General features: G+C 38.9%; 1 protein-coding gene across 2 annotated transcripts in view; it reads right to left on the reverse strand.

Moving 5' to 3' along the window:
• The window catches only part of LOC141429779 (uncharacterized), a 40,589-nt gene extending 19,640 nt beyond the window's left edge, over positions 1 to 20,949 (reverse strand). Inside the window, exons 1-6 of one of the 2 annotated variants that reach the window (XM_074090308.1) lie at positions 20,828 to 20,949; positions 20,027 to 20,302; positions 17,313 to 17,476; positions 11,866 to 12,039; positions 9,326 to 9,433; positions 7,949 to 7,966 (exon numbers count right to left, since the gene is read on the reverse strand). In XM_074090308.1, the coding sequence (XP_073946409.1) occupies positions 7,949 to 7,966; positions 9,326 to 9,433; positions 11,866 to 12,039; positions 17,313 to 17,476; positions 20,027 to 20,302; positions 20,828 to 20,853 (766 nt within the window). In that variant the 5' untranslated portion in view covers positions 20,854 to 20,949. Of the gene's footprint in view, positions 1 to 7,948; positions 7,967 to 9,325; positions 9,434 to 11,865; positions 12,040 to 17,312; positions 17,477 to 20,026; positions 20,303 to 20,375; positions 20,464 to 20,827 lie in introns of those variants that run through there. The other variant, XM_074090309.1, reaches the window with a different exon arrangement.
• Positions 20,950 to 21,751: the final 802 nt, after the last annotated feature.

The raw sequence follows: 21,751 nt of genomic DNA on the forward strand, positions 1-21,751 counted from the left end.
CGTGTTACATAGAAGAATATTCTATTTCTAGAGACCAACGAGCGCGGGCACATGGAATGTTTCTGATCTTAGAATCCTGGAGTGTAGTTCGGTTTCAAAGCATGAGAGCGAAATAAACAATTTTTCACCTCACTATATACAGCTAGAAAAACAATATATCTAGTACGTAGATCACTTCGTTGGTTCCCCTTGTTTACGCATATTTTTTCATGTCATTATTCTATTTCGCAGGGCTTCTATTTTTAATCTGAGGGACATAAGGTAACTAACACACCTATCCAGGTTAAATATTATAGGTATTTACACGCATTTGTGTTTAAAAGCAAATAAAATATTTTAATTTGAAAAAGGGGGTAGATTATCTTTGTTTTTTTTTATTGCGGGGGGCTCCGCCCCCTCTCCCCCCTTTTTATGACCGTACCTCTTTAACTGGTGGCTGTTGGTTCCGTTACAAATACAATTGTAACCTAACCTAATAACCTATTTTTTCTAGTCATAATTGTTTTACAATTCACCGTTTTTGTACTTACCATTATTAACACTCATCAAGAAATAGTACTTAATAATATTTTCGGACATAGATTTGGACAGGATTTCGGGCACTTAAAATTCGGCTAAATTACATATTATAAGCTAAACAAATTAAACAATATTATGCATAATAAAATTCGGCCCTGTTAATATTATGCTAATATAATATTCGGGTAAACAATCAATCGGCTTATAAATAATTATGCCGAACTAAATTTCAGCAAGTGTATTGTAGACGACTCGTTATATCACAACTTAAAATAATTATTTTCTTTTAAATGTTAAAGTGTGCCTAGTAACGCCATCTGTTATTGATCTATGCCACTATGTTTTGTTTTTCAATAAATCTGCACGAGGGCGCTCGCATCGCATGAGTAAATCGAATTTACCTTAAACACAAAAAATATAAGTTTCCTACTACCGTTCCCACACACGTGCCACGCGAACTCCCTCGATTTGTAGCCAAAAAAGTGTCGTTTCATTACCTTTTCGAATTTAGTACGTTACATTAAGCTGATCCTACGAACCGAATTATAGTAACGAGTGCAAATTTAATAATAAATGTTTAATACACCAGCGAAAATGGTTGTGACTCGACAGCGCGCTCGCGAGTTAGCTAGTCAAACCGTGACGAAATCAGAGCCAGAACTATCAAAAATGAAGCTAGAAGAGAGTGTTCCTCATTTAATTTCATTAGCCGGGCAACTACCAGCTCAGAGTGAAGTCTTACCTCCGCCTTCTGTCGTCGGTACCATCAAATCTAAAAGATCGACGGCATCTTCGCTGGCAAGACGCAAGCAGCTGGAACTAAAAGCAGCCGAAGCTAAAGCCCGTATCCAGATGGAGCTGATAGATAAACGGCTTGAAGTTGAACTCGCACAAGTCGACTCAGATGACGAGGGTCCAGCAGAATCCATCAGCGTGCGACGTGATCGAGTATCGGACTGGTTGAATCAAGACCAGCATCAGGATGTGCCTGAGCAGCGCCCGCCTACGCCTGGGCAACCGGAGCCGGTCGCGCCCACCGCCGATCGTGCAGCCTCACCGCCGGCCCAGCACACGGACACCGCCCATAGCATTCTGCAGCTGGCTACGACGTTGAAGGACATGATGGAACAGTCCTCATCGAGTCGTGAAGAGCGTTTACTCAGCCGCCTCGCTATACCTAGAGATTTACCTGTCTTCAGTGGTGATTGTATCGAGTGGCTGCATTTTAAAAACGCATACAATGAGTCGTCGTCCACCTGTAATTTTACAGACCACGAAAACCTCTCCAGGCTTCGGCGAGCACTTAAGGGAGACGCTAAAGAAGCAGTTACAGACCTTCTGATAGGTAACACCCCGCCCACAGCCGTGATGGAGGCACTCGAACTCAAATTTGGACGATCGGAATGTATAATTTTTAACATTACATCACAACTGCGTAAGTTACCGCCACTACCTACTTTTTATCAACAAGACTTAATAAACTTTGCTATGAAAGTAAACAACTGTATAGCAACTATTCGTGCACTTAATCAAAGTGACCATTTACGCAACCCAGAGCTCGCATCAGCTGTTGCCTCTAAACTACCTAGTACCTTGTTGGGAAAATGGACCGAGTTTGCTTATGATAGGCTTCGAGCTGGCGAATCTAAGCTGGAGCTGTTGGCGCAGTTTCTGAAACGCGAAGCTGAAATGATAGCGGTCACTGGAGCCTTTCCACCCCGTGAGTACAAGAAGTCGGTGTGGTCCGAGCCGCCTGGCCCACCTACCAAACGACCAGAAGATAAAACTCGTTATTCACGACCCATACTCGCCACTATGCGCACCGACACTCAATTATGTAAATTTTGCAACAAGGACGAGCATGCCCTACCTGATTGTCGTGTATTTAAACGCGCGATGCGCAGAGATAAGTGGAAGTTCCTTAAAACACAAAAACTTTGTGTCGTATGCCTCATAGCGCGCCATGACATAGAAACATGTCCTGCACCCGCGTGCGACGTCGACAGTTGTGGTTTGTTGCATCACCGCATATTACACTGGAAAAAACCAGTACCTAATTATCGAGCCAGCGGAGAGGCAAGTACGGGCGAGCCGAGCCCGCCGCACGCGCCAACCGAAACGAGCCCTCCGCGCGCGCCGCCGCGCACCGCGGACGATGCTACGGTTGCTCACGTAGCAGCATCCGATGACTTCGCGCCGGCACCCGACGGAGATAATATTATGCTCAAAGTAGTAGCAGTTAAGCTGCGGGGACCCGGTGGAGAAGTGCAGACATACGCGCTGCTCGACGATGCTGCGTCGGTATCAATAATAGACTCGGACTTAGCGGATCAATTAGGACTAAAAAGTGAAAGTGCAAGTGACATAAAGTTTGTTGATGCGTTCGGTCTAGAAGTTTTTCAATCAGACGCACCACGAGTGCGCGCTAACATTTCTGGACAAGACAGTACCAATTATGACATTAATTTACGAAAAGTTTCAAAATTAAATTTGCCTGCTCAGAACCTATCGATTGTAAACAAAATTTCCTGTACAAAATTATCTAAAATCAAAGATATTGTATGTAATAAACGTGTTGTGCCGCGTATACTTATAGGTGAAGATAATTATTTTGTTATTGCACCGCTAGAAATCATTCATGGCAACAAGAATTCCCCTTATGCGACCCGCTGTCGCTTGGGCTGGTCCATTCACGGCTACTGTGGTCGCGCTCACTCTTCCGTGTCACAGGTAAGTCACCATGTGTGCCATCTCACTCATTCTAATGATGGGATCGACAGTACATCGCTCGATATCAATGCCCTTAACGAGTTAATTAAACATTCCTTTTGTTTAGATTCCACAGGAATTTCAACCGTAAGCCGTGATAACTCGGCTCATTTACGCGCTGTACAGATATTAGACGACACAGCGCGTCAAGTAGGTAATCGATGGGAAGTAGGTCTGCCATTTAAAAATGACAATCTTACAATGCCTGATACTTACAAAAATGCACTATCTCGGATGCACTCATTATTGCGCAAGTTCGAAAAAGACAGCGCATACGCTGATAGGTACAATATAGAGATAAACAAGCTAATAACGGAAGGTTATGCTCGGGAGTTGTACGATAATGAACCTTCACCCAAGCAATTATGGTACATTCCACATTTTGGAGTGCAAAATCCAAACAAACCAGGTAAGTTGAGATTGGTTTTCGATGCGGCATCTAAAATAAATAACACATCTCTTAACGATTACCTACTGACCGGGCCTGATTTATACAATTCACTTTTAGGTATCATGTTGCGATTTCGTGAAAATAAGTTCGTAATAATTGGCGATATAAAGGACATGTTTTTACGAATTAAAATTCGAGCTGAAGACCAACATGTTTTTAGATTTTTATGGCAAGCATCCACTAACGCTCCTGTTAAAACGTACGTTATGCAAAGCTTGATTTTCGGCGCCACCTGTTCTCCGTTTATTGCGCAACATATAAAAAATAAAAATGCCCTTAAGTACGACGACTGTTATCCCGAGGCAGTTCGAGTCATAATTAATTCTCACTACATGGACGATTGTTATTATTCGACGAATGATGAACAAAATGCCGTTAAATTAATTAAGGACATAACGTATGTACATAAACAGGGCGGCTTCGAGATTCGTGGTTGGTCTAGTAACAGTAAACAGGTTCTGCAAGCGATTCCCACCGACACGCTCGCGCAGTCAGCTGTTCGATTCAAGGACGGAGCTACGAATCTGACTGAGCGCACGCTCGGGTTGATGTGGCATCCCGCCGAAGACACTTTTAGCATTAATGTGTCTTTGGACCGTATTCCACCAGAAATCTTACACGGTAGCGTACCACCAACCAAAGCAAAAATGCTTAGCATAATTATGTCAATTTATGATATACACGGTTTTCTATCGCCTTTTACAATAAAAGGTAAAATTTTATTTCAAGACGTACATCGAAGTGGCGTTGATTGGAAATGCCACATCCGGCCAGAGGAGCACTCGCGCTGGGTTTCGTGGCTCGATGAATTGAAGCAGCTGCAGTTCCTGCGCATCCCTCGATGGCTGCGTCGCGCTGGCGTCTGGTCGCAGTGCTATCCTACTACTTCTGCGTCGTCGTCTTGTGGTGAGATAGTAGAAACTCAGCTTCATGTTTTCTGCGATGCATCAATTAAGGCCTTTGCCACAGTAATATACTGGCGGTTCATTCGCGCGGATGGTTGTGTGCTTGTATGCTTGGCAGCTAGTAAAAGCCGAGTAACTCCGTTGCGCCCGGTATCGATTCCAAGGCTGGAGCTGCAAGGGGCACTGATGGGCTCCCGTTTGGCGCAAACAATTGTCGCGGAACACAAGGACGTACAGCCCAGTAAGCGTTATTTCTGGACTGACTCGAGCACCGTTCTTCAATGGATCCGTAGCGACCCTAGAAATTATAAAGTATACGTTGCTCACAGGCTCGGTGAAATTGATGAGCTTACGAGCATAAACGAATGGCGCTACGTTCCATCGAGTTTAAACATAGCCGATGTAGCCACGAAGACAGAAGCTCCTCCTCTCAAATCCGACGACTTATGGTTTCAGGGTCCTGCGTTCCTGCGCCTGCCGGAGAATCAGTGGCCCAAGGACTTGAAACACACTAAAATTGTTGAAGAGGCTACCTGTGAAGAAAGAAATATTAATTTATTAACAACAGAAAAGTCATACTTACCTGTGCCTGACGAAGAGAGATTCTCCAGTTGGATTAGACTCGTACGCACAGCTGCAAGAGTAATATACTACATTAAAAAATTAAAATTAAAAATTAAATACTACAAGGAAAATAAAATTCAACAAGGACAGAAAAACACACAAAAAACAAAGGAACTAGTATTGGATACGGAAATGATGAAAGTTGCTGAAAGAAATATAGTAAAAAAGTGTCAAACCGATACTTTTGCATCGGAAATCAATTGTTTGGCATCTGACAAACCTCTGTCGTCAAACAGCCGTCTTCTTAAACTAACTCCATACCTAGACGATTATGGTATCCTTCGTGTTGGCGGTCGCATAGATAAGGCCGAAGGCGTCGACCGCGCGACCTTACGGCCTCTTATTCTCGACGGCAAACATAAGATCACACGCCTGCTGGTCGAGCACTACCATAGACTCGCTATGCACACAGCCCACGAACACGTCGTTAACGAACTACGGCAAAAATATTGGATAGTGAACCTGCGACCGACGGTGCGTGGAGTCGCGGCACGCTGCCAGGTGTGCCGCCGCCGCCGCGCGGCACCGCGCGCGCAGCGCATGGGCGACTTGCCCGCTGCACGGCTGCAGCACAATCGCCGTCCATTTTCCTTTACCGGACTGGACTTCTTTGGCCCAATTGAAACTACCATCGGTCGAGGGAGACAAAAGAGGTACGGAATGTTGTTTACGTGCCTCACTGTGCGTGCCGTTCACATTGAGTTGGCCGAATCACTGAGCACGGACTCGGCTATAATGGCACTAAGACGAATGTCGGCTCGTAGAGGCGCGCCTACCGTTATTTATTCAGATAACGGTACAAACCTTCGTGGGGCCGACACCGAGCTAAAGAAAAGCCTGAGCCAGCTGAACGTCGACAGACTGCGTGAGGATGGGTCCGTGCGCGGTATAGAGTGGCGATTTATACCTCCAGGAGCTCCAGAGATGGCAGGGGCGTGGGAGAGAATGATACGTACGGTAAAAACTGCCCTGAAGGTTATACTGAAGGAGCGTGCCCCGCACCCGGAGACTCTGTCCACACTGATGGCCGAGGTAGAGGCTTTAGTGAACAGCCGTCCAATCACGCATGTGTCAACAGACCCGAGCTATCCAGAAGCTCTCACTCCAAACCATTTCCTTATTGGCAGCTCATCGACAGGACCGCTCTTCGGTAAGTATGATAATTTTGACCTTTGTCTACGCAAGAGATGGCGCATAGCTCAACGGCTCACTGATATGTTCTGGGTAAGGTGGACGAAAGAGTACTTACCTACTCTCTTGCCTAGACAAAAGTGGACCAAAGAAGCGCGTTGTCTACAGATAGGTGACTACGTTGTACTTGTCGATCCCAACCTTGAACGCGGTTCCTGGCGGCACGGGGTAGTGAGCGCGGTCCATCCTGGACGCGACGGTCGCACTCGGGTAGTAGACGTGCGCACTCGCTTAGGGTTGTTACGTAGACCTGTTACACGCGTCGCCTTACTGACTCCGGTAGATCAGTAGTGCTCTACTAGCACTAAAGGGGCAGAATGTAGACGACTCGTTATATCACAACTTAAAATAATTATTTTCTTTTAAATGTTAAAGTGTGCCTAGTAACGCCATCTGTTATTGATCTATGCCACTATGTTTTGTTTTTCAATAAATCTGCACGAGGGCGCTCGCATCGCATGAGTAAATCGAATTTACCTTAAACACAAAAAATATAAGTTTCCTACTACCGTTCCCACACACGTGCCACGCGAACTCCCTCGATTTGTAGCCAAAAAAGTGTCGTTTCATTACCTTTTCGAATTTAGTACGTTACATGTATAATTCGGCGTAAATAAATTATGGGAAACCTGTTATGCGTAATAAGTTTCGGAAATTACCAATTATGTCAAATAGATGTCACCCCACCTCGTTCCTGTACGGGTTATTTTTACAATTTCTGATCTTATCAAAAAGTTTTTAAGTACACCACAGTTCCTCGTTACGATCAAACGAGAGTTTCTGTGACATCGTTTGGTCGGTTTGACAACTTTGACATTTGTGTCACGTTTGTGATTGGTTAAATTACTGATTGAAATGTCAAACAGACCTTGCGATACTACTGCCATCTAGCGACATTTCACCTGTCAAGATACTCTGATTTCAAGTAAGTTTTCCACGCTATTGGAGATAAGCGCTTTTCTGCTTAGATTTGGAAGGAAAAAGAAAAGCTTGTCGAGGGTTATTAATTATTTTATACCTGTGTACCTATTAGTGAGGGGAAATTTTAAATGTTTCCTTATTAGAGCCATGTCTTGAAATTATTGATAAATGGTATCAAAAACCTTATTCTACCGAAGTTTTTGAGGTTTTTTTTTGTATGAAGTATTTATATTTAAAATATTAACAACAGAGACCATATATCGAGAAAGACCTTAAGAGTTTACGTACCTTGCGTGTAAAAAGTTTGATCCACGGTCAAAGTCAAGTTTTGTCCGACCTAAATGTGCGATGCGATTTGAAAAAAAACGCCGCTCGAGTCGCGGCGGCACGCCTCTGAATCGGTACCGTGCGGTCTTGATTTCCCATCACTAAATCTCGCTCGTGACGTCATCGTAGGTACGAAAAATTCGACACGCTAGGTTCTCATACAGTTTGAAGCGCTCTTTTCGTCTATCTCGATATAAGGTCTGTGATTAACAATTATTAAAAAAAAGTTTGATTTTCTTACCTTTCGGATAATCAAAGTCTGTAAAAGAAATTATTGTTTAAGAAATATTAATAAGCAATATCAAGAACATCATTAAGTAATCCAAATAGACACTCAGCACTTCACAATACTCCGAGAGCTGTAGACATTTTAAAGTAGGCATTTGAGCCAGCGTAAAAACTTGTACAATGCTTCCTGTATGTATTGGGAGTTTTCAAATTGTTCCTTCATTGTTACAGCAGGCTTTTGGGTTACTTTGATTAAACACTACTGTAAAGGTTTTTCACCGCTGTATTTCTGATTCAAAGTGTAGTCGCGCCTTGGACTCGGAATCATTTGTCAAGTACAATAGAAAAATCTTGTCAAAAAAATTTATAAGGGTGTGTTCAGTCAAATTAACTTAAGCATTGGCTCAATTATTTTGAACAATTTAAAGACACCTTGTATAAACACAAAACATCGACTTGGCTGTAGTGTAGTCAGAATTAGCTGACTCTACTTATATGTAACTAGTGACTCGCCTCTGCCTTGCATGGAAGCAAGTTAGAAAAAATAAATGTATGCGTATTTAATAATTCAACGACCGGTTAAGCCTTATACCCTTTACCCAGTTGTGTTTTGTTTATAAGTGAAGTATTATGCAACTTTTTACGCTTTCTCAAATACCTATTTTAAAGTGTCTACAGCTCTTAGACTATACAACCGATTGAGTAATGGAGTTAATGTTACAAGAATAACTTAGTAGTGGAACTCACAAGCCACGCAAAATAGTTTCAAACACACTAGCGCTCACTACCTAACATATTTCGAGGATAAACAGCAGAAAAAACTAAAACTGATCAACCCTCTCTCTTCCTTCCCCCCTCCCCTCCCCCTCTCTCCTAAGTGTAAAACTGTTGCAATATTTTGACCGCTACAAAGAAAGCAACGCCGTTACTTTATTTAGCCGTCCTTTGTATATTATACATATTATGTTGGTATATGTTGTGAGATCTCAAAAATATTGATGAAATTTGCTACAAAAATATATAAAAAGACAATTTAGAGGGCGGAACACACATCTGGGTAGATATTTATTTTGGGTGCTACTGTACGATCAGTAATTTTGTCGACGCAAGATCTGTGCGCATGATTCCTACCCTTGCCGAACTAACGTTAGGATATTATCATGTGTGGCGCCATCTCTTGACAATCGGCTAAACTATCAAGAAAGACATCAAACAAATTTCGCCCGGTATTGATTCAATACAGTTGAAGAAACTGAATCGCGTAAAGCGTTGTCACAATAAATTTCAAGATGATTTTATGGAATGCCAATATGAAGTTTGCTGCGAAAAGGTTCCATCCAGGTACGGGGTTCAGCTTCGACTATTATATAATTAAGTTAAATCTACTTACGTGTCATTATAGCACTTTGATTCGGAAAAGTGTACCTATTGTGGTCAGTTTTGAAAATTTTGTTCCGTTCAAACCTCACTTCAATTGGTTTTAAACTAGTAGTCGTAACTGAAACAGAACAAGATAAATGATGAGCCAACACTAATTTACAGACTTTTTATTATCAAACCAAGATTAGAATACAATTCGAAAGTACCGTTAGCACAACAGTACTTATAATAATTAATAAATAATCAGAAATCAATGTATGATATTGTCATAGTTTGAGTGCACACTTATATACTTAAGTATACTGAGTCCAGAATTAGGCAAACCAACTTGACAGTTCATTACACACAAATGTTGCCACAGCGACACCAGGGCTGTAATATCGATATTAAAAAAAAACTTTATATCGATGTTAGAAAAAAAATCAATAGGTACGAAATAATAATAAAAGAAATCGGGGCATGGGAAGGCAGCTGAAGGACATTGTATGCTTTAAAATAATGTCATCATCATCATGTCAGCCGAAAGACGTCCACTGCTGGACATAGGCCTCCCCCAAGGCTCTCCACTCAGACTGGTCTTGTACACACACAGACACACATAGTGGTCAAACACCCCACTTTTTGCGTCGGTGGTTAAAACGACCGGGTTCGATTCCCGAACTTGGCAACTTCACACACACCATTATGAATTTGGTTGAGCAAGGCAGGTCTCTTCAGGATGTTTTCTTTCACCTTAGGTCACCATAAAGCTCGTGGTAAATTTCTGGACATCAGAACCAATAGGTCGGATGTCCAATTTTTTACCAAAATCACTTTTTTTTAGAATCATACTAAAATTTTTGTCCTCTTTCAGGCCATCTAACTGTTATATCGCTAACTCTTTTATGAACCAAGTAAGATTTACTAAAAAGGTCGGTTGTCCATAATACCTTAGAACGAGCAAGTGGGTCTCCTGATGGTAAGAGATCACCACCGCCCATAAACATCTGCAACACCAAAGGTATTGCAGATGCGTTGCCAACCTAGAGGCCTAAGATGGGATACCTCAAGTGCCTCTAGTAATCTTAATGTATGTCTTTAAAAGTACCAGTAAAAGTAGGTCTGATTTGAACATAAGTCCTATATTTATTTCGTGATGCCAAATTTTCTTAAAGCCAAAATGTCGGATGTTAACATCCGACCACAGCAAAGCATATGCCTTAATAATTTTAGGTCGGATGTAACACCCTTTTGATGACCAAATTTGAATTGCATTGTTATTGATAGCGTAAGAAAGAAATTGTATGACAGAAAATACTTGTAGTTATATGCTCTTTCTATATAATAACTAGTTTTCTTAATTTTGATACATTAAGCCAATCTTAAAACCTTTTAAATTTTAGCCTCCTGAGACTCCGTGTCAAATGTTTAATGCAAGAATATTTAACTTAATGGCAATCGAGAAAAGTTAAGTTAAGTGTTGCCTAAAGGAGGTACTTTAAGCAATTTGTTTTAGTTTTAGGTTTATTTATTATTATTTTTCCTTTATGTACAGTCACCAGCACCATATCTGACACAAAGCCTGCATAAATATCTACTACGGCTCTATTTCTAAGGCCGGAAGGACGTGTCAGATATTTTTGCACGCTCCGCTGTAGCAGATATTAATGCTGGTGACCGTACCTAAGTATTATATAAGTCTAAGTAGGTACAGTTTTAATTTAAAAGTACTACTTAGTCATGTTATTTTGTACTTACTAGTAAACATATACGTAATAATAGAAAAGTTCACATTTGATTAGACATTTTGTTCAAAATTTTGTACGCGGGGTCTTAGGAGGTTAAGTGTACAAGCATGCTCAGGACAGGACGTACCCAGCTTCTGGCCCAGAGGGGGACAAATCACATTTTTTTAGGTTTAAAACCCGTGCTTGTTTCCTCCGTTTACTCGACAGGGGTTGCGAGGTTCTTCAAAAATAATGCATAATACATTATTTTATTTTTCTCGGTCTTTGACCAGTGTGTGTTGCCAGCGGGTGAACCGATTTGAATGTGTTTTTTTTATTTGAAAGCAGGTTTTCGCGATGGTTCTTAGACATGTTTTATCAAAATCGGTTCAACCGTTTTCGAGATATTGAACTTAAGAAGTGACTATTTCGGGGTTTTCCACATTTTTGTTCGTGGTTAGTTTATGAAAAATAAAACTTACATTATACATATTATATTTATTTGCATATCGATAGTGTATGTCATAATCATAATAAGCAATAAATGAAACACGATTTCTAGAATGAATAAAATGCGTTGTATTTCATTTTTCAAATCGTCCGGGTGCGATTCCCGAGCTGAACCTACAAGTTTGTTTTTTAAATGTATGAATGCAGTTTTTCTCGTTACTAAAACTGATGACATGGTTCCTAAGAACATATTATTATCTGTTCTTATAGTTTCAGACTTTTCCATACTGATCGGCCTAAATGTTACACCCTGTATGGACTGGGATGACTGAGACAAGGTTCCATAGTGAGCCTGAAATTAAATTGACTGTACTTCGTAGACTGTACTACTAACCTTTCTTCGGTTGCTGGACCGGCTTCTCGACAGGCGGATCCACCTCTTTCGGCATGATGATAGGAGTCTTGGGCGTCGGCAACTGCTTCAGTTTCTCTTGAACAACTTTCATCACGCTCGGCGGCAGACTGGCGAGCACGTCGCTCTGTGATTGGCTGATTTCTTGTGACTTGCCTGTTAATATAAATATTTGAGTGGTTTTCACCAGTTCCTAACTATATTAGCCTGTCCTTTAGGTACTGGCCCTATACTACGAAAAGCAAAATTCGAACTGCGTATCTTGCCGTCCCGCTGATGCTTATATTATTTAATACGAGAGCGAGAGGGACGGTGCAATACGAACTTCGATTTTCGTAGTAGCCTCCTGTTTGTACAAGTGTGTAGCGTCAACGAAAGGCCAAAACACTAATGACTCATTTCGTTAGAAAAATTGATAATGATAAGTTTAGATACGCCCTTACCTTACCTTTCTTATAATACTTTGATCGGGATAATAATATGCCACCTCCAAAATGAGTGAGCTCACTCGTGAAAGAAAGTAGTGTTGGCAATTGCTGTGAGACAGAGAGAGATGGCACTACTTTTTCAGTACCGCCCCGTAGCGTTCTAACGTTAGCGTTAGTATAACATTTTTTCGCTGCAAAGGCATATGGAAACTTTTACATCTTTGACTCATTAACGAACCACCTCCATTTGCGATTGGTAAAAAAAATTGTATTTATATGCAGCATCTACTAACCGCAAAAGCTAAATCGTTATATCAACTGTTTCTATTTACAAGCTTTTATTTAGCTTGCTCTGTTTATTTATTTGGGTCAAATCTTGGAAACTAAATTTGACCCACTTCCAGTTGTCGGATTGGCTTGAGACTTGGCATACCTACTTTATATAAATATCGCACCTTCAGTACCTTAGTACAAGGACATAATTGTCTAAAAATCGAAAAATTACTTCATATCGTAACTTTCGTTAGTGCAAGGAGTAAATTGTAAAATTGTAAAAGTGAAATTATGCCCTTGTTCTACAGAAGGTGCGATATGGTGACGATCCAGCCAGGATCACCTCCGCAGGAGAAAATTCCTCAATGATTTAATGGCATCGACTTGAAATTAAGTAGTTACGGAAATGTAGTTTAAATGACAATGCAAGTACAGTCAACAAACTATACAGTCAGCAAAACAATACGGTGTTACTTTGCAGAGGTCCATAATAGTACATTGTGTCTTAAGGGCGGTAAATAAGGAATTACGAACGAGAGTCTATTAGAAGCCCGAAGTCGCAGACTGAGGGCTTTAATGAGTCGATGTTCGTAATTCTAGTACCGCCCGTGCGACATACAATGTTTTTCATCATATTTGCGAGTAAAATTGTATATTTGTAAAAGAAAAACTTTTTTTCTAAAATTGCCGATACCGCTCATTGCGCTCTGCCATGCAGTAACAAACTCATTTACCGACCTTGGGCTTCATGACATGAAAATTAGTACGGGCAATGACTCATTTACCGACCACGGGTTTCATGACAAGCACATTAAGGTCGAGGGTTTTATTTGAGGGGTTGCAGCCAAGGTAGCCTGCATGTTACGACACTGTTTACGAGCAAGTGTGATGAAAAATATCAATGAACTAAAACAATTACTTTGCTACAGAAAGATAGACGTACATAATTACTTAAAACTTATAATATTCGTAAGGATGGTGCTGCGAAAATACGGAGAGCAGCGTCACTTGCTAACAGGTGAGCTAGTCTCTCGTACAATCCGTGAGCTCTTAGAAAAACCTTCGGGTTTGGGGGGAAATCAGAAGGATTCGTTAATAGAAAATGACAATTGTCTTTTTGACTTAGTAGCAATCCATCACGCGAAGAGTGCACTCGTTGTGTTTTCATTGATTTATATAGAGCAGTTAAAACCACCACTTACATATTTCCATGGCGAGTCGACTTAAACAGGGTATTTCTGTTAATAGCCAATCGCGGAAAATTGTTTATAATGTATATAAATATTTTGTAAAGAAGCTAAAAGTTTTAAGAAAAGTGTTGATCGTAAATATATTAATAGGTTCAAGACCGAGATATAGAAGCAACGGGGGTTTCGTAAAGTACATTAAAAAAATATTAAACGAAAGCAGACCAAAAAAAATTTATTTGCCATGGTACCCAAGAGAAGTAGATACAGTATAACAACAACTCTTTATACTTCCAAATAAAATTAGTGTGTTAAGGCGTGTTTTCTATTTAAATTAACGATGGAAGAATTCAAAAATGCTGATTTTGTTTTATTTGTATCATAATAACAAAAAGTCATATTGTGTTAAAATTTGAAAAAAGATAAAGAAGCGTAATATTATTACAGTAAGGTTTATTTTGTACCTACTGATGGTTATTCTTGACATAACTTTTTACGGTAACTTTGAAAAGTTTTGCATAACAGGACAGAACCGCATATCACGATCGCGTGTCATCGTCTATACCCGAAGCATGCTTCTAAAATCCGAAGGTTTTTTTAAGAGCTTACGGAGTGTAGGTACCTATTCGCTTCTGTTAAGTAAAAATAAACCACAAATTTTATAGTCAGGATATCTGCCATCTTTTGCGCTAATATAAAAAAAAACAATAAATAAAACACTAAACATGTTTTCTCGTAATCTTTTTTTTTTGCAAATTTTTTACAACACAGTTGTTTTATAGTATGCGAAAAGACATTTTATACTTAAATATTAAGACATTTTTTTATAAAAAAACCGTTAAGTACAAAGTCTATTGAGATCATCCATGACTTAGGTATCTACTTACTTTAAAAAACTAAAAAAAACACAGATATCTAAAACCTTAACTCAATCTATAGTTAAATCTGTTTTATGAAACCAAAATTAAACTTAAAAGTTAGCTAAACTTACATTTTGCAAGCGAATCTAGATATACGAACAGATGTGTATAGATTGATGTATTTTATCATATTGTTCAACAATACCAAAATAATAATCAACTTACAAAAGTGTAGGTACATCTAAAAAAGTCTTAGGACTTAGGACCAAACACAATTTTATTCTGAAAATATTCACATTGGCTAAGCCATTTATATATTTTTTTCAAAATTGACTTCAAATACGCACATTTGACGTCTATTTTGAGAATAAATGGCGTTAAGAACAGGTAGGGCCAATGCAAAACTTAATACTTCTTATTCTTACCTAATTATCTGTTATACAAAAAATATATTTGACCCAATATTAATCAGCTTTATAAGTTTTAATATCACAGTTTTGAACTTAAAATAAGAGTTACTACTTATAATAACAACTGTCGAATTTTACTCTAACCTCGCCTAGTAAAAAAGATATGTTACACTTTCTCTGTTCCTTGATAATACGCACCTGGTCTATCGGTATATAAAACACAAAAAGTACACCGCCTGAACATTTTTTCGTAGAAAATAGCGCCCAAGATTTCAAGTCGTACCAACGATTTTGAAATTTAAGCACTTTGAGTAGAACTGCTTCATCATCAGTGCTTGGTAGAAAGATTCTGGCTTTAACTCTCTCTGGAACCTCACTTTGCTCGGTCACAACTAGTTTAGTACCCACTACAGGCGACGCGAGGCACGCAACGGCATCCTTCAACCATTTTAAGTCGCGATCGCTCTCGCACCAAATTCGCAATCCACCTTTATAATGGCACGCATGCCCTCGAAAAGCTGGTATATACGCATCTGTGTTTGAAGAAACTGCTTTTTCCAATCTATTATTTAAAGCTAGCTTAATCAGCTCTACTTCCAGTAAAGTCAAGTAATGAAATGGTTCTGTAGCAACACATACGAGAAGATGTTTGGCTATGTTGCGGAATTGGAAATCTTTTTCACTATCTTTGAGCTTTTCATTCCATTGTTTACTGTAGACGTTTATGAATACCGTCCCAAAGGAATACGCCATACGCCTGTCTCTGTTATTTATTATATGTGCTTGATTCTCCGGCACCCAGTACGATAAATAGTAGCTAGCAGGATCATCTCCTTGCTTTTGGCTACTAATAAGAATCCAAGATTTCATATCGTACCAATGGTTTTGTTTTTTTAGCAAGTTCTGCAATTCTTCCAAAGTCCCAGAGAAGTTTGGTAGAAATATTCCGATTTTGATAAATTGTGGTAAGCTGCGAGGTGCTTTTAGTGTTAGTTTACTGTTGGGGATTGGTGATGGTATGTTGGCTATGGTTTCATGAAGCCATAGCAAGTCCTGTGCGCTTTGGCATGTAAGAGGTAGGTATCCTAAATTTTGTACAGGTTTTTGATTGAAGGCTGGAACATAATGGCCATTCTGGAGTATTGCCTCTTGTATTTGGCTAGCGAGGGCATCTGCAATCTGTTTCACTTGCTCTGCTGTAATGTACTGGAAAGGCTCGATGGTAACTGCAATCGACAGGTCTGAAGTAGTTAGTTCTTTGGCTTCCTTCATTTCAACATCTTCATCGAATCCTGTTAGGGACAGTGCATCTACTTGATTTTATAGTTCAACAAGTTTTGTTAACACTTTTATACATCACTTTGACCACAATCACAAGTCTCTACTGCAAGCATTCCTGTGAATACGCAAAAACAAATATATCTCAGAAAGACATGGTTGTTTTTGATTATTCAACTCATCTCTTGTTATATGTAAATGCTTGCAATGGAGACTTTTACCATAGAGATAAAAAAAATATTTTCCAGTTTCACTTAATTGTATAGTAATAAATGTTTTTTGAGTAATAAATGTAACATTAAACTCTAACTTATAGTAAAATTAACTGAATTTGAAGCTTAAAATTAAATATGAATCAGCATTTTCACAAATAAGCACTACTAAGCAAAACTGCTATACTCAAGAGGTGGCAGTTCACTACTTACTACTAGTTATTTCTATTTTTTGAGTATGGCCACAAGTATTTTATCATACACTTGACCTAAAACTATGTTACTCTACCTGTCTATGGCAGCGAAGAGGAGTAGCAAAGTAATTGGTTTTAGTGCATGGACAGACCTCCAGAAACTAATATCTCAGTAAAATAATTAATGAACTATAAACAATTCGTATTACTTTGCTCACCCGCGACGTTACGATAGCTAGGTCTGTCTATGCAACTAATGTGTGTTTATGTATACATACATTAGTATGGTGAACAGTTGTGTTGCTCTGATGATGTACTGTTTTTTTTTCGACTGGATGGCAAACGAGCAAGTGGGTCTCCTGATGGTAAGAGATCACCACCGCCCATAGACACGCGTTAGTGTAGTGTGGTGGTGATACTTGGGTTTGTGTGATGCGTGTGTGTCCTCACAGCGGGGAGGCGAAGGAGCTGCATGAACACACTTTTGTTACATGTACATCTATCGTAAGGTTGTGAGTGAGCAAAGTAATTGTTGTAGTTTATGGATATATATTGCCAAAGTAATCATTTACTTTATGCACACTTACCAGTATTTACTTCCGTATTCTTAGTCTGCTGATCTAACTTGTTTTGAGGTTTCTGCTCATTTTCTCCTTGCGTTTCTTCAGGATCTAAGTCAGGCGAGCATTGTTCTTGAAAGCTGTTCTGAAACTTTGTCCAGTCCGGTGTCTTTGGCTTAGTCTTTTGGAATCTGGAAAAAATATCATCCGTCTTCAATTTTTTTGTTATGTTGTTTAGTGGGAAAGCAAAATTACTCTTATTGGGATTTTTGATTTTAAGTGTAACCTTTACTTCTTCTTTAGAACTAGGTAACTTTGGGTTTTTCTTACTCAGAATTATTAGCACTATTGATATAGACGAATATAAAAGGTGTCACTGTTTTTTTTTGGCAGTTTTGTGACATTTTTTTTTATAGTTTATTATATATGTTATTACAAAATGGACACACAGAAATTGTATGAAAAATTGGATACATTTTTTTTTCTTTATCAATAACAAAAGTGCTCTTGATTCTGAATAAGAAGCAACCAGAAAAACCTGATTATAAAAAAAGGAAAGGTACAGTCAACCAATTTGATTCCTAGGCCACCGTAGAACCTTGTCATTGTGACATATTTTACATCACCCAAAAAGCGTTGCTATAAACAATCAAATTTACCTACTATGGTAGGGTTCTGCAGTGACCTAGTAATAAAATTGGTGGAATGTACACTTTAAATTAAGATCCTCTTAGTAGAATATTATAATAAATAACAATTTATCTACTAGCTTACACAGAGTACATATTCATTCATATAACGTTTTAAACTTTCGTGATTCTCACTCATAGTCAAAATACCATACACGGGACTTATCACACTATTTTTACACAAGTAATATTTACCTCGACGTTTCGGCAACGTTACAGTTGCCGTGGTCAAGAGTAGATTTTGAATATTCATTTATGTTGTGGTTTCCTTCCCAATGTTCTATCATACGCACAAACACAAACAGGCAGAGCACACAAAACGTTACCGCTTCAGAGCCACTTTTAGCAATTTTAGGTCTTAAGTTTATCATACACACATTCTAGTAATAATGAACTGGTTTGTCACATTCACAAAACAATGGTTTTCATCACATTTGCGACTTTTGCGAGTAAAATTGTATATTTGTAAATAAAACCTAATATTTTTACAAATATTGTTCATGGCAGCGCCGCTCCCCTTGCCCCCCTCCCGCAGCATGCGCCTGACGCGCGTGTGCATGTGATCCTCCCGCAGGACGTGCAGCAGCAGCAGTATTAGTATGTGCAACAACTCATTTGCCAACCAAGTGTTTCATGACAAGAACAAAAGGTCGAGGGATATAGGGCATTACAGTCAAGGTAGCCTGCATGTTACAACACTGTTTACCAGCAAGTGTGATGAAAAAGGTTTGTACCGTAAAGAGTTATATCTAGAAGAGGTGTAATCCTAAGAAGGTAAGTATTTATTTTATAGTTAAGAACAAAAGTGAATATTCAAATGTATTTGTTTGTTCTGCCAACCATACTCTTTGCTATGAAAAGTGCATGTTGATAACAATCACTAATGATGACTATTACTATTGACTATCACTAATGATGGCTATTGACAGATTGTAGGGAGAGATCACCACTTTTTATCGATGTTATCGACAAATCAATAGTTTTTAAATTTATGTTTTTACTGTATAAAACCTCAAACTTAAATAAAAAGTTTAAAATATTCGAAAGTTTAATTTGTTTAAATTGCTTTATTGAAATTACTATAATTACAAATACCTTTATATTTTATATATAACTTGACAAAAGATCCCTCTAAGACCACTTAATGTTGGGTAGCTTGTTTGCCTACCCTTTGATAAAAATAAAAGAGAAAATATTATTTTGTATTCCTTCAGTTCTTACCATAGCCAATATAAAGTATTTTATAATAAGTAATATTTCAAGCAAAAATAAATTTACAATTAGGTATGTATTAAAGTTACACAGTTGTCGATTTTGTATTCAAAGTCTACTTCGTTGTTAATTTAAGTATTGATAATATCGATAAAATGCGGTGCTTTCTCCTCTCCCTAAAATCTGTTAATAGCCGCACACGAAATTCCGGGCCCTAACTATGACATCATAAGGGCAGAGTTCAAAAAGTTAACACACAGGTGATTAAAAATACTAAGATTGGTTTTTTTGGAATCTTTTTGTATTTTTTATTTCAATTCCAAATTTTTTGTTACTTTTACGGTCATCAAAGTCAAAGTCAAAAGTGTTTTATTTGTGAAACATAGGTGATGGCTGGATAAATACAGAGATGTTACATTTTTCGTGTTGCACTATGGTTTGCCATCCCGTAAAACCTATATCGAAAATACAAACTGAAATATAGATGCACAGAAAAACCAGAGAAATAAGACCAGCGCTGGGAATCGAACCCAGGTCCTCGGCATTCCGTGCCGTGTGCTATACCGCTACACCACCGCTAGACAACGATACAGACACGAATTTCTCCTATGCACCTCATATCTCAGCTGACCCTAGCCCAGAGGACCTGGGTTCGATCCCCAGCGCTGGTCTTATTTTTCTGGTTTTTCTGTGCATCTATATTTCAGTTTGTATTTTCAATATTAAAAATACTATGAAATTTTCTCATTTTGTGACAATCCATAACCATAGAATTGTATAGGTAACTAACACTATGTGTCACAATTAAATTAAATTAAATGTAATAGTTTATGAACTTACTTGAAACTAAGTTTATTATCTGTGCCAGCACTACTGGGCTGTGACGACCGTGCTACTGGTTGCTTAGTGGCAACACTTGGTGCAGAGACTTTCGGAGCCAGGTCGTCTGTCAAATCCTCAGGCTCATCATGGTGAGGCGCTATGTACTTAGCAGTAAAATTTGAGAATTTTTCCTTCAGATTGTAGGTATTCTGCACTACCGTTATGGCTGGACGTATAGCTGCACTCAGGTTAGGATTCTTCTTTCGAGGTTTTTTTCGCTTCTTACCAAAGAGCCTGTGAAAAAAATGGTAAGTTTTATTTATTTCTCCACCACATAGGTAAGTAGGCAACAGTAATAAGAAAGTACATGTTTTCTCAGAGACAAGTGCGGCGGAGACTTCGCTGAACTAAGAGGTACCAGAGGCCGTATTGCCTAACGTTACCAACACCTTTTCTGCCAATCAAGAAAGAATGACAGATCTGTCATTTGATTGCGATCGCGAGCGTCAGAAACGTTTGACAATACGGTCTCAGGTCTCAAACCCTTAGATACCCAATCAACATTAAGCACATGCAATTCTTGATAAACAGTGAAAAATTGGTAGAAGAAAGAAAGTAAAACTAAATAATATCACATGAAGTTTATTATTGAGTACTTCTCACGTTTAGCTGTGAAAATGTAGAAATTTAAATCGTTAAACTAGTAATTTTAATGTTTTTTTTTTTATGGGCAGGTATAATGGAAAAGTATTTTTTTTCTGTGTATTTGGCCTGTAAGCAGATTAAATTACAACACAGTTATTTAAAGCTTATACTTACTGAGTTACTTGGTGTGGATACGACATTGTTCAATTATTTGTATTTATTTTCAAATTATAATAAACAGTCAGTGATTCTTAACGCTTCGGCCGTAGTTAATTTGACTGACATTGACGTTTGGAGTTCTGTATTGCCAGGACAGAAATAAAAAAAATCGCAATAATGATAGGGTATTAAGTATGTCAAAAAACGATTTCCCCGTAAATGTACAACAGTGAGACTGTATCGTTACTTTTTTTTACAAGCTTTCTTTGATCGGATTGAGCTGATATTTTGGAATAAGTAGACAATATTATTAAATTAATCTGGTACTTTGTGAATTTCTGGTACTGGACTGGTAGACCGGCTGGTATCATCTCCGCAGAAGAGCAGTTCTCAATAGTTAATGGCGCTGACACATATCTTTGCATTTACATTCAACTTCGATGTCAATAATAATAATTCATTTATTTATTCAGACAACAAAGATCCATACTTACATTATTAGTAATTTGCTTATAACTATGTTAGTAATCAATGCCAGTGTGTAGGTATACCAAGTGTGGCCTGTAACACGAGCAAATAATTTTATTAAAACAGATCGTTCCCGTCATACTGAACAACATTACACAGTTACAGCATAGTAAAAGAGAACAAGTAGGTTTGAACATGAAACTACCGTGAGACTCACTCATATTAAATATAATGACCCGGATAACTCACGTCTTAAATCGAGTTTAGCTCGACATGTTTCGGGCTAATCCGTAGCCCTTCGTCTTCGGAGCAACGCGACTCAGCGGCTGCTGCAACACGCGCACTGCGCGCCGTCGCTCTCGAAACTCGATTTAAGACGTGAGTTCTCTGGGTCATTATATTTAATATAACAAGTAGGTTCACTACGAACAAAAGTACATCGCGCGGCTTAAATGTGTGTGTGGCACTGGT

The sequence above is a fragment of the Choristoneura fumiferana genome, chromosome 7, assembly GCF_025370935.1.
Source record: "Choristoneura fumiferana chromosome 7, NRCan_CFum_1, whole genome shotgun sequence".
NCBI classification, from domain to species: domain Eukaryota; kingdom Metazoa; phylum Arthropoda; class Insecta; order Lepidoptera; family Tortricidae; genus Choristoneura; species Choristoneura fumiferana.